We start from the raw sequence: 13,817 nt of genomic DNA on the forward strand, positions 1-13,817 counted from the left end.
ACGTCTTACTCTCTTGGATCTGCTGATTGATCAGAGACTGCTCGTGCTCCAGCTCCTTCTCTCCCTTCACCTGCGCCGCCTGGATCTGACTCTTCAGCTCCTCCACATATTTCTGCTGTTCTTCTATCTGTTTCCTATAAGTGGCTTCTAATTCTCTCAGCCCTTGCTGGTACTCCTCGGATGCAGGATTTGAATTTCTATCACTGAAGAAAAGAAACATTTGGAGTTACGTTGCTACATAATAAAGATCACTATATACATGTCAATGGTATCTGCAAACACTACACTCAATCATATGCAGCAAGATTAAAATTAGTACATTCTAAAAAGATTAAAGTAGCCCTCCTCCTCCCAACAAAGTTTTTATCCACCTATATATTGCAGTCATCATATTATATAGCACTGTGTACTTACAATTGCACATTTTGCCTTTCTACCCAGCTAATTCTTCTCTTTTCTTTGCACCAAGTAGAAACAGGAAGTCTCATGTCCCTGCATTTATCATTCCCCTGTTCAACTCCTCCTCCCGTCATATACTTTTGCAGTGACTCATGACTTGTGCAGAGAAAATTGACCTCCTGTTTATACATAGAGCTTAGAAGGATTCAGTTAGTCAGCTTTTAATCACCTGATGTCACAGACCTAATGGAAAAGAGAAGAATTAGCTGAGTAGAAAAGCAAAATGAACAATTGTATGTACACAGTGCTGTATAATATGATGATTGCAATACATTAAGAGGGTAAAAACTTTGATGAGAGGAGGAGTGCTTCTTTAAACAAAAAAATCTTCCCTTTCCCAACACCCCACAACATAACTCTTTCATACAATGTCCAAATAATATAACAATGCCTAAATAATACCAATGGGGTACTTTATTGCAGTCACAGAGCCACAAGTAAATTTGATGGTGGTATATGGAAGTGAAGGGATAAATGGTAAATTTACTGGTAGCCTAGGACAGAAAAGGAGTTCTGGCCTATTTAAACCCTTTACAACCCAAGGTGGTTAGCACGTTAATGACCAGGCCAATTTTTACAATTCTGACCACTGTCACTTTAGGAGGTAATTACTCTGGAACGCTTCAACAGATCCCCCTGATTCTGAGATTGTTTTTTCGTGACATATTGTACTTCATGATTGTGGTAAAATTTCTTCGATATCACTTGCGCTTATTTGTGAAAAAAATGGAAATTTGGCGAAAATTTTGAAAATTTTGCAATTTTCAAAATTTGAATTTTTATGACCTTAAATCAGAGAGATATGTCACACAAAATAGTTACTAAATAACATTTCCCACATGTTTACTTTACATCAGCACAATTTTGGAACCAAAATTTTTTTTTGTTATGGAGCTATAAGGGTTAAAAGTTGACCAGCGATTTCTCATTTTTCCAACAAAATTTACAAAACCATTTTTCTAGGGACCACATCACATTTGAAGTCACTTTGAGAGGTCTTTATGACAGAAAATATCCAAAAGTGACACCATTCTAAAAACTGCACCCCTCAAGGTGCTCAAAACCACATTCAAGAACTTTATTAACCCTTCAGGTGCTTCACAGGAATTTTTGGAATGTGGAAGAAAAAAATGAACATTTAACTTTTTTCACAAAAATGTTACTTTAGACCCAATTTTTTTTATTTTCGCAGGGGTAACAGGAAAAAATGGACCCCAAAATTTGTTGTGCAATTTCCCCTGGGCACGCAGATACCCCATATGTGTGGAAAAAACACTGTTTGGGCGCACGGCAGGGCTCGGAAGGGAAGGAGCGCCATTTGTATTTTCGATTGTAAAATTTGCTTGAATAATTAGCGGATGCCATGTTGCATTTGGAGAGCCCCTGATGTGCCTAAACAGTGGAAACCCCCCACAAGTGACCCCATTTTGGAAACTAGACCCCATGGGAACTTATCTAGATGGGTGGTGAGCATTTTGAACCCCCAGGTGCTTCACAAATTAATCCGTAAAAATGAAAAAGTATTTTTTTTTCCACTATTTCATTTTTACGAATCAATTTGTGAAGCACCTGGGGGTTCCAAGTGCTCACTATGCATCTAGATAGGTGCCTTGGGGGGTCTAGTTTCCAAAATGGGGTCACTTGTGGGGGAGCTCCAATGTTTAGGCACACAGGGGCTCTCCAAATGCGACATGGTTCCAATTTGTTAGCGGACACCATGTCGCGTTTGGAGAGCCCCTGTGTGCCTAAACCGTGGAAACCCCCCACAAGTGACCCCATTTTGGAAACTAGACCCCTCAAGGATTTTATCAAGGGGTATAGTGAACATTTTGAACCCAGAGGTACGGCACAGAATTTGATAACATTAGGTCATCATATTGAATAAGTTGTCATTAGTCTTGAGCGCAAGTGCTCGCTACTTGAGTTTGCATCGGGTACTCAGGTATGCACCATGTACTGCGTGTGCTCGAGTGACATGCTCGAGTCCCTGCCCCGCATGTTTCACGGTTATTAGACACCCAAAAAAAAACATGCGGGGATCACTCGTGCATGGCAGGCAATCCCCGCAAAGTTTTTTTGGCCGCAAAGCATATCGGGTGGAGACTCGAGCACCCGCGATACTCAGTGCATACCCGAGCACCCGATGCAAACTCAAGTAGTGAGCACTTGCGCTCAACACTAGTCTCCATATCGTCATCTTTTTTTCTTACTTTTGAAAAAAATCCCAACCCTAACCCCAACCCTAACCCTAGCCCAACCCTAACCCTAGCACAAGCCTAACCCGAGAGTTTACTTTTTACGCCGTTCCTCGTGCGGTATAAGTGATTAGACGACTTTATTCTTCGGGTCGGTGCAATTACAGCGATACCAGAATCATATGGGGTTTTTATGATTGACAGCTGTCACACACTAAAAGATGCATTTTTTGTAAAATCTAGTTTTTGCATCGCCATATTTTGAGAGCTATAATTTTTCCATATTTTGGCAGACAGAGTCATGTGATGGCTTGTTTTTTGCGGGATGAGTTGACGTTTTTATTGGTGCCATTTTCAGGCACGTGATATTTTTTGATCGCTTTCTATTCCGATTTTTGGGAGGCAGAATAAACAAAAACCAACAATTCAGGAATTGTTTTTTTTTATTATTATTATTCTGTTCTGCGTGTGGTAAAATTGATAAGGCAGCTTTATTCTTTGGGTCAGTACGTTTACAGCGGTACCACATTTATATTGTTTTTCTTTGTTTTGGCGCTTTTACACAATAAAAGCTATTTTATAGAAAAAAATATTTTTTTGCATCGCTTTATTCTGAGAGCTATAACTTTTTGATTTTTCGGATGATGGAGCTGTATGGCGGCTTGTTTTTTGCGGGACAAGATGACGTTTTCAGCGGTACCATTTTTATTTATATTCGTCTTTTTGATTGCGTGTTATTCTATTTTTTGTTTGGCAGTATGATGATAAAGCATTGTTTTTTGCTTCGTTTTTTATTTTATTTTTTTACTGTGTTCACTGAAGGGGTTAACTAGTGGGACAGTTTTATAGGTCAGGTCGTTCCGGACGCGGCGATACCAAATATGTGTACTTTTATTGTTTGTTTGCTTTTTTTTCATAATAATATTTATTGATTGGTACATTATATTTTTATTTTTGGTGGATTATTTTTTTTATTTTTTTTTTAAATATTTTTGCAATTTTTTTTTTTCATTTTGACAGTTTTTACACTTTTTTAATTTGTCCCACTCTGGGACTTTCACTTTTTTTATTCTGAACGCCTGCATAGCATAGGGATGGAGCACCATCCCTGTGCCATGCAGGCAGTCAGCGCTGCACAGTGAGAAGATTGTTTGGTCATGCACTGCGCATGACCAAACAATGTTCCTGCTGCCTGGTGACCCGGATGTTGTCATGACGACATAGGGTCGTCATGGCAACACCCGGGAAGCCGCGGCAGACAGCGCTGGAGGCCGGAAGAGGAGGCGAGTATTGAGATCACCTCCCCTTGCCACCGCAATGCTGCGATCGACTTCGATCGCAGCATTGCGGGGGTTAATGTGCCGGGAGCGGTGCGGGACCGCTCCCTGCACATTGTCACAGCTGACACCCGGTACTATCAGCTGACACCCGGCGGCAATTGCGCCCGCACAGCCTGTGTGCGCGCGCGATCGCCATGACGTACTAATACGGGTCAGGCTCTTAAGTCCCAGGGCACAGACGTGTATTAATACGTCTTGGGCTGTAAAGGGGTTAAGACAAACCAATAGACCAAGCGTTTGCCTACATTTTTATACCAACAGATAATCAGAAACAATTTCTGCAATCATCTGATGAGCGAGCATAAACATCATTGTTATTGGAAGCACATCGCCCCATGCAACCAGGAGTTGTGCTCGCGATAACATAATACTGTATGGAGACTGAACGATCGCATCAGCCATCGTTATTCATCAGCCTATGTAAATGATTGAGTAAACTGCTGATCGGCTTGTATGTAGCTGATTGCTTAACGGTGAGGACCGGCTCATCTAATTGGGCCATTAATGATACAAATTCTGATAAAAAGGCAGCGAATGGGTCAATTTTAAAGTCCCTGGTTGTGCAGGTGAGTGAATAGGTAAATGTAAATGAACTTGGTGTTCTAGGGCAGTAAAGAAGTACATTATGATGGTACTGGTAGTCTAGAGCAGTAAAGAAGTAAATTATGAGGGCCCTGGTTATCCAGGGCAGTTAAGAAGTACATTATGAGGACCCTGGTGGTCTTGAGCAGTAAATAAGTACATTATGAGGACCCTGGTGGTCTAGAGCAGTAAAGAAGTAAATTATGAGGGATCTGGTGGCCTAGTGCAGTAAAGAAGTACATTATGAGGGCTCTGGTAGTCCAGGGCAGTAAAGAAGTACATTATGAGGGCTCTGGTTGTCCAGGGCAGTAAAGAAGTACATTATGAGGGTTCTGGTGGTCCAGGGCAGTAAAGAAGTACATTATGAGGGCTCTGGTGGTCCAGGGGTAGAAAGATGTAAATTATGAGGGCCCTTGTGGTCCAGGGCAGTAAAGAAGTACATTATGAGGGCCCTGGTGGTCTAGGGCAATAAAGAAGTAAAAGTATGAGGGCTCTGGTGCTGAGGACAAAGCTTGAACTTTCCCTCCTACACAATATTATAGCCACTCTGTTCTCTCTATACTCGGGCACAACACTCCGCCTGACTACTAGTCAGTATATCAGAATTTTTTCCCCTTCAATTTCAACATGGTGAATCCTGTCCTTGGTGGGGGAGGGAATCCTAGAAAACTGCATGTCAAGCTGGTCTATAAAAATAGGGACAATTTGGATGTTGAAGAAGGCAGGGATGATGACCACGAATTAGTATAATTGACTGGAAAAAGTGGTTACAGTAAAAACTCTTTGGCACGAATATCAAAAACTTCAATAAAAAGTAGAGCTCTTGGGCTATGAAACGGTGAAATCTGGTCTGAGATCTAGTCTGATCAGCAGTGGTCTTCTGGACATATCCAAATGTAATCTCTTATTTGAAGCTCGGTTGTATCGTTATCAGAAGACAGGCTTTAGCTGAATCTGATAGTTTGCTGCATTAATTATAGCAATTTGTGAAAACAAAATGTGGATCAGAATCACAAGAACACATGGAAGTGTGCACCTTACAGAGACAGGAGAACATGTCAGCCATACATTCAGCACTGACCGCACTGCAGTACGATCACTCAGGTTACCTTCCCTGCAGTAACACATATTACATCATATAGACAGGAATTAATGGGGGTTTTCTGTAGCAGTTTTAGGTACATTTATTATACCAGAAAATGAAAAACAGACAAAGAACAGTGAGAATCCGCAGCTCTGTTTTGTTGTGTGTGTTTTTAACCATTACTATTGTTTGTTACAAACTCCCCGTCAGACTATCATAGTGAGCTCACTGATGGATTCTCTGTTAACTTTTTCTGCATCCAGCAATAAATAGACAGTGCAACACAGAGGCTGCAGAAGGTACGGTAAATGGTGCAACATTGTTTTAATGAAACCCCACTTTAAAAAGAACTTCGTTCCAAATACATGCATATGTCCCTAAAGGTGGACAACCCCTTTATGTATAAGCAAGGGCAATATTTCTGGCAGGTTTAACGACCTATGCACCTTATATGCCTGGAACAAAATATATCCCATTGAACAAAACATGAAGTCCAAAGAATAAGAAACAGGAAACGAGAATGCCTCTACTGGAAAGTCAAAAACTCCAATGTGGCATAATAAAGCAAGTAATATATAATACCAAAAAGAATAAATTTAAATAAAATAAATAAAATAAAAATAATAAATAAACTAAAATAAAGCAAGTAAAATATAACTATTTGAATATTATATATAACTATTCCAATATATATATATATATATATATATATATATATATATATATAAATAATTCCAAATAAATACCAAAAATAAATATAAATTAAAAAATATATATAGTAATAAAAAACTAAGCTAAAAGCAAAAATATAATCCGAGAAATAATAATATAAACTAAAATAAAGCTAATAATATACAATACAAAAATAATGAATATAAATAATAAAAAAAAGAATAATACTAATCATAATAACAACAATAATCATAACAATAATAATTAAATAAAGTAAAATAAAGCAAGCAAACTTTAAAACAAGGCACAGAGTCACCAAGCAGCACCAATATTACTTGGTAATCCAAACTAATGCTTTGGGCCATAGCATCTAATGATTTCCATTCAGAGACGACTTCGTGGGTAGTAAGAAAGCAGCATGTGCTTATATCTCATGAGCACCAGAAAGTGATACATTTTTCCATTTGAGTCATGCTACACTCATATCATGATACACTCATTAAGTTGCATAGATTTGTGCTGCTTGCGGTGGGTCCCACAATTACAGGCCTGGTTTGCTGCCATGCTTCACTAATAAGATGTACTAAGCAGTAAACATGTCCACTTCCCATAAGAGCAAATTTAATAGAAGAGTAAAACACTTCAGGCAATGATTCTGCGTTTTAGTGGAAGATGCAGGAATGGATGGCTCTTACCTTACACTGCATTATGTCTCCTTCATGATTGCAGAGAGAAAGATAAGATAACGTAACATATTTGCTTCATAACCTTGGAGGAAAGGATATCCTATGGAGGCTGGGGTAGAGGAAACATCTCTATACACATATTTGTAGCAAAGAGTCTACACAGTCAGACTGTGCGCTCCACCTCCCCTGCCGGAGACCGCCCAGGCTAGTGCAGGGGTCTGCCTGGTTATAGTCTACCATAGCATAATGCAGCTCTCGGCTATTGCAGCTCAGTCAGATGACTCTGTACTCAAGGATCAGGAGAACGCTTTACCTCTCACTGTGTGACACAAATGTAGCATTAAGTACCGGAAATCACAAGACCCAAAACAATGCAAGATGTCCTTCACCACAACAACAAAACATAGAGATGTTCATGGTGATGATGCAAAGATCAGAAAAGCATTGCAAGGTCGGGATCATTTATACAGAGGGGCCGCAGATTATTTTTGGGAGCCACAAACTCCCAAGTGAAATTTAATAATATAAAATAATAATAAAGGATTCCGATTTTTGTATTATAAGCTTTTTCCCTTGACTTCGGCTGGGTGTTTAAAGTTTACTTTGGGAAGAAAAAGACAAGTGGATGTTAGGCTGGGTTCACATTTATACAGTGCGTTCTGATGGACATATACACCTGGATTGCAAAAAGGCTGTATCCAGACGGACATTGCGGCAAATCTATAGACTGAAATGGGCAGGACGTTGTATAAAGAAAAAAAGACATGTTGCTGTGACAACATTTTCTCAGGTGTACATCGTATCGAGTTGTTTCAGATGTACAAAAAAAAGTTTGGCCGTGGTTTTTATGTCCCCAAAAACATATGAAAGATTTATACGCTTTATCTTCCATTAGTCTCAACGGGAAAAGTATTGAGCACATTTCAATACATCTAAAATGTATACATCTTACTGTCTGTACCATCAAAAGTTAGTTGAAGGAAAAAAAAAAAAAAAGAGTTTGAGTCATGGCACAGGCTTGCATACGTTTTTGACATATACGTCCAATACATACGTCATATCAGGGGTGGGCGGACGTAGATAGAAGAGGACCTCTGTGCAAGAACACTATATGGGCCCATTGCAGTCCAATAATGTGTCTTGTGACTGAAGCTGCTTGCTGCTATGGAGGTAGCAATGGCCCCCTTTCCCATAGGGCCCCTGTTGCACCAATGGTATGTCCGCCGCTGCGTCATATTTCTACAGACATATAAATGTGGACCAAGCCTTAGACGATCTCAAACACGTCTGGCCCAGCAGAACATGATGATCCTGGTTTCCTCCCGACAGTTATCTACTTATTATGGACAGCATTAATGAGGTTCTGCAGCAGCTGGGACAATTTAGTGCCTGGACATGATATAATTATATCTTCTGAAGGATATATTTGTATTGGAATATAATCATTGCAAACAGATGATAATCCAGCTGGCACAAATATTGCTTATGTCACGTGTACTGATGTATTTTGATGCAGATTTATAAATAAAAGGCAGAAATATTCAATGCATTTCGCTAAATCCTTCTTAAAAAATGATGTCTGATTTAATATATCTTTTACTATAAATGATGTTGGGAGTACCTTGTGTTTAAGATGAGAGAATTCCCTTTAGAAGATGAGGAGAAATCCCCAGACAGGTCCAGCCAGTCCAGAGAACAATCACTGACAGAAGATGCCTGACTGTCCTGCAGAAATAACATCAGCATTAGTGGTTAGCAACATGGCGCCGTATTACAATATACAAAGGGTTAAGATGGACTCGCACAATAATGTCAGCCAAACCCAGTAATATTGGTGTCATTGTATGACTGTTTAATGTGCATGGGGGTCAAGGGGGTCTTCTGACTTTCCTCCAGATACCATTGGAAAGAAGGATGGGGCTGTTGGCTTTTAACATGCCCAATCCTTTTGTTCTAAAAGCAGATAAGCAGCTGTCAGAGGAGTCTGTCAATGGGGAGTAAGAAGGAGGAGTAAGTGATGGAGGGCGAGAAAAGTACAGTTTGTCTGTTTATTTAAACAAATTGCAGGCGGAGGACCAAGGTGGTTTCCAACACTAGAACACCCATTTAAAGAGTATAATCCTTTATTATCACAAAACTATCTTAATGATTTAATAGTATAATGCATTAAGAAGTAATAACTTACAGATCTCATTTGCCTCAGCACAGCAGCCTCAGCTGGGTGGTTAAATCGAAATCTATGAGATTGTCCTAAAACAATGATGGCTCCTGAAAAAAAAAAAAAAAAAAAATAATTTTGTCAGATTTACTATGGCAGAAATCTTCATGCAAGGAGACTGTATGTTACTTCTTTTAACTGCTTCACAGTTTCCGACCGGGAAGCGGTTAAAAAAAGCAGCTGTGCACATTTCGTGTTTTGCTATGTCATTTTTACATTCCTGTGATTTATGTTCATTTTTGCGTCGTTTTGTTAGGCGGAATCTACTACATCATGTGCATATACTCTTAAGCAAAAAAAACCTAAAATATACAACAATTACCGTTTTCAGAAACTGTACTGATCTTCAAAAAAACAAAAAAGTTATATCTCTTGGAAGAAAGGAAGGGAAAAAAATAGAAGCACGGAAATGAAAAATGGCACGGAATAGAAGCATGGAAATGAAAAACAGCACGGAATAGAAGCACGGAGATGAAAAACAGCACGGAATAGAAGCACGGAGATGAAAAACAGCACGGAATAGAAGCAAGGAAATTAAAAACAGCACGGAATAGAAGCACGGAAATGAAAAACAGCACGGAATAGAAGCACGGAAATGAAAAACAGCACGGAATAGAAGCACGGAAATGAAAAACAGCACGGAATAGAAGCACGGAGATGAAAAACAGCATGGAATAGAAGCACGGAGATAAAAAACAGCACGGAATAGAAACATGGAAATGAAAAACGGCACGGAATAGAAGCACGGAGATGAAAAACAGCACGGAATAGAAACATGGAAATGAAAAACGGCACGGAATAGAAGCAAGGAAATGAAAAACAGCACGGAATAGCAGAATGGAAATGAAAAACGACATGGAATAGAAGCACGGAAATGAAAAATAGTTCCGAACAGAAGAACAGAAATGAAAAACGGTTCTGAACAGAACCATGGTGATGAAAAATGACACAGAATAGAAGCACAGAAATGAAAAACAGCACAGAATAAAAGCACAGAAATGAAAAAAGGCATGGAATAGAAACATGGAAATGAAAAACGGCATGGAATAAAAGCACGGAAGCGAAAAACGACCTGGTCAAGACGGCGTTAAATGAAGTTCAGCAACAGTAGCACATTATTTCTGCCAGTGCCCCTTTAAAGCTTACATTATAATCAGTTTAGTTTACTGTGTGAATATGTTCTGCCCACTTCTTTGGAAAAAGCCGTTACGCCTGGCAGCACTGGGCTGGTAGTAATTCCTGGAGTGCAGACTAAGCTCAGATTAATGAAGAAAGTCTTCACAAATTACTGCTGTGATTTCTAGCCTCTGACTAATTGTAGGGGAGGCTGCAGAGCGAGTATTTTCCTTTACGGTTTGCATTTCATTCTTTTTCATTTAGTGACAGAAAATAGATAACAGTGGCAAAAAAAAAACGTTTTATGTATCTAATTATATCCTATATATCTATAGATTATAATCAGACACATAAAGTAGTTTTTTGTAATTCACTTAACCACCTTTTTTTTTAAAAAGACTCACAATTAGGTGAAAAAACAAGATGTGAACATGAACATACAAAGAGCCTGAAATGACCATTTACAGGGAAGCTGTCAGTCGATTCATAGTCTGGCTACATGACTGCAGCCAGGTGCGTTTTTCTCCAAAACACTCTGGCGTTTCAGAAAAAAACATAGTTTAAAAATCCGTCCGGCATGGCCCCCGAACAGTATTTTTCCCCTCACAGCTTTAGTTGACTGACAGGTAAAGCCGACTGGAGCGACGCCGAACTAGTCTGGTCTCATCTCGTCTCTGCCTATCGTCCCCGGCCAGATCTTTAAACAACCAAGTGATCAAGATCAGAGAACATTACTATTTAGTTAATATGAAGGTTCGATCCTTTGCCATTCTCACTGCCAACTGTAAGCTTAAAAAAATACAACTAAAATATGGAGTTTGTGACTCCGGTTATTTTAATTGGAATTTTCATGTTAATGACAATCCATAGACACTGTGTAGATCATATACCAGTCCTCCTTTTGCATTTTCTCATTTAATGGACTTGAAATTGACTCACCTTGAGACAAACGACAGGCGTCTTTGACTTGTTGCCCGTTGACTGTGCACTGTGCCCCGAGCGATGGCTGCAGTTCCACTATCCCAAACTTGTTCTGGATTACACAGTGCTCCCGCCGAATGTTCTCGCCCTGTAACACTGACATAATCATGGCACAATAAATCAATATGTTACAGTCTGGAAACAAATCTTCCCTACTATTAAATGAATGCATTCTATGTACTAATTTCTGACTAATGATTAGATGGAAAGTGAAAAGAGTCCAAAACAATTCAATCTCTGCAAACTCCATTTTTGTTTATAACAAAATGTTTTCAGGTCCAGTTGCAACAAGAACAGATCTTCTAATGTGCCCACATGCATCTTCTCTACAACCCAGGAAACCTCAAATCTCTGAGGGGTAATAAGCCACCAAAATAGACTCCTTTTATCTTACAGAATCTATTGGATGTACTTGGATAAATAGGTCAGAGCACCATGAAAAGTAACAGAGAAAGACCTCAAACTACAGAGCTATGGATGTGGCCACAGCTATACTCTATGATTTAAAGAAGTTGTTGTCTCCTCTAACTTCCGGCACTGTTATTATTGCCCGGGAAGACATAACTGACTATACATGTCGCTGCTGCAGCAGGGGAAATGTACATACAGTGGGTATGGAAAGTATTCAGACCCCTTTAAATTTTTCACTCTTTGTTTCATTGCAGCCATTTGGTAAATTCTAAAAAGTTCTTTTTTTTTCTCATTAAAGTACACTCTGCACCCCATCTTCACTGAAAAAAAACAGAAATGTAGAAGTTTTTGCAAATTTATTAAAAAAGAAAAACTGAAATATCACATGGTCATAAGTATTCAGACCCTTTGCTCGGACACTCATATATAAGTCACATGCTGTCCATTTCCTTGTGATCCTCCTTGAGATGGTTCTACTCCTTCATTGGAGTCCAGCTGTGTTTAATTAAACTGATAGGACTTGATTTGGAAAGGCACACACCTGTCTATATAAGACCTCACAGTGCATGTGAGACCAAATGAGAATCATGAGCTCAAAGGAACTGCCCAAGGAGCTCAGAGACAGAATTGTGGCAAGGCACAGATCTGGCCAAAGTTACAAAAGAATGTCTGCATTACTCGAGGTTCTTAAGAGCACAGTGACCTCCATAATCCTTAAATGGAAGAAGTTTGGGACCACCAGAAGTCTTCCTAGACCAGGCCGTCCAGCCAAGCTGAGCGATCGTGGGAGAAGAGCTTTGGTGAGAGAGGTAAAGAAGAACCCCAAGATCACTGTGGCTGAGCTCCAGAGATGCAGTAGGGAGATGGGAGAAAGTTCCACACAGTCAACTATCACTGCAGCCCTCCACCAGTCGGGCCTTTATGGCAGAGTGGCCCAACGGAAGCCTCTCCTCAGTGTAAGACATAGGAAAGCCCGCATAGTTTGCTCAAAAACACACAAAGGACTCCCAGACTATGAGAAATAAGATTCTCTGGTCTGATGAGACGAAGATAGAACGTTTTGGTGATAATTCTAAGCGGTATGTGTGGAGAAAACCAGGCACTGCTCATCACCTGCCCAATACAATCCCAACAGTGAAACATGGTGGTGGCAGCATCATGCTATGGGGGCGTTTTTCAGCTGCAGGGACAGGATGACTGGTTGCAATTGAAGGAAACATGAATGCGGCCAAGTATAGAGATATCCTGGATGAAAACCTCTTCCAGAGTGCTCTGGACCTCAGACTTGGCCGAAGGTTCACATTCCAACAAGACAATGACCCTAAGCACACAGCTAAAATAACAAAGGAGTGGCTTCAGAACAACTCTGTGACCATTCTTGACTGGCCCAGCCAGAGCCCTGACCTAAACCCAATTGAGCATCTCTGGAGAGACCTGAAAATGGCTGTCCACCAACGTTCACCATCCAACCTGACGGAACTGGAGAGGATCTGCAAGGAGGAATGGCAGAGGATCCCCAAATCCAGGTGTGAAAAACTTGTTGCATCATTCCCAATAAGACTCATGGCTGTAATAGCTCAAAAGGGGGCTTCTACTCAATACTGAGCAAAGGGTCTGAATACTTATGACCATGTGATATTTCAGTTTTTCTTTTTTAATAAATTTGCAAACATTTCTACATTTCTGTTTTTTTTTTCAGTCAAGTTGGGGTGCAGAGTGTACATTAATGAGAAAAAAAATGAACTTATTAGAATTTACCAAATGGCTGCAATGAAACAAAGAGTGAAAAATTTAAAGGGGTTTGAATACTTTCCGTACTCACTGTAGCTGTCAATCAAATGAAAAGTACTCTATGTGAGGCATGCACCAGTATCAAATCCCTATAAGTTGTGCCCTAACTAGTCAAAAGGACCATGGGCTGTCGTTCAGAGAGAACCCCTTTAACACATGGGGCAAACCTTTATGCAGTGTACAGAAGCATATTCTCGCTGTTAAAAGCCCCTTGTAAATTAAATAGGGGTTTTCCGCTAACAAAATTCCAGCAAGAAGGCATCTAAAGATTTCAAGCAGGCT

The 13,817-nt window shown here is 39.8% G+C and overlaps 1 protein-coding gene across 1 annotated transcript in view; it reads right to left on the reverse strand.

Moving 5' to 3' along the window:
* Nucleotides 1-13,817, reverse strand: part of STARD9 (StAR related lipid transfer domain containing 9) — a 157,976-nt gene that overhangs the window by 32,265 nt on the left and 111,894 nt on the right. The window contains exons 18-21 of the mRNA XM_073638857.1: nt 11,292-11,429; nt 9,204-9,286; nt 8,640-8,743; nt 10-203 (exon numbers count right to left, since the gene is read on the reverse strand). Coding sequence (XP_073494958.1) covers nt 10-203; nt 8,640-8,743; nt 9,204-9,286; nt 11,292-11,429 — 519 coding nt within the window. The remainder of the gene's footprint in view (nt 1-9; nt 204-8,639; nt 8,744-9,203; nt 9,287-11,291; nt 11,430-13,817) is intronic.

This window comes from Phyllobates terribilis, unplaced genomic scaffold (genome assembly GCF_046119375.1).
Source record: "Phyllobates terribilis strain yellow unplaced genomic scaffold, ASM4611937v1 Scaffold_7__3_contigs__length_470593459, whole genome shotgun sequence".
Classification (NCBI taxonomy): Eukaryota; Metazoa; Chordata; class Amphibia; order Anura; family Dendrobatidae; genus Phyllobates; species Phyllobates terribilis.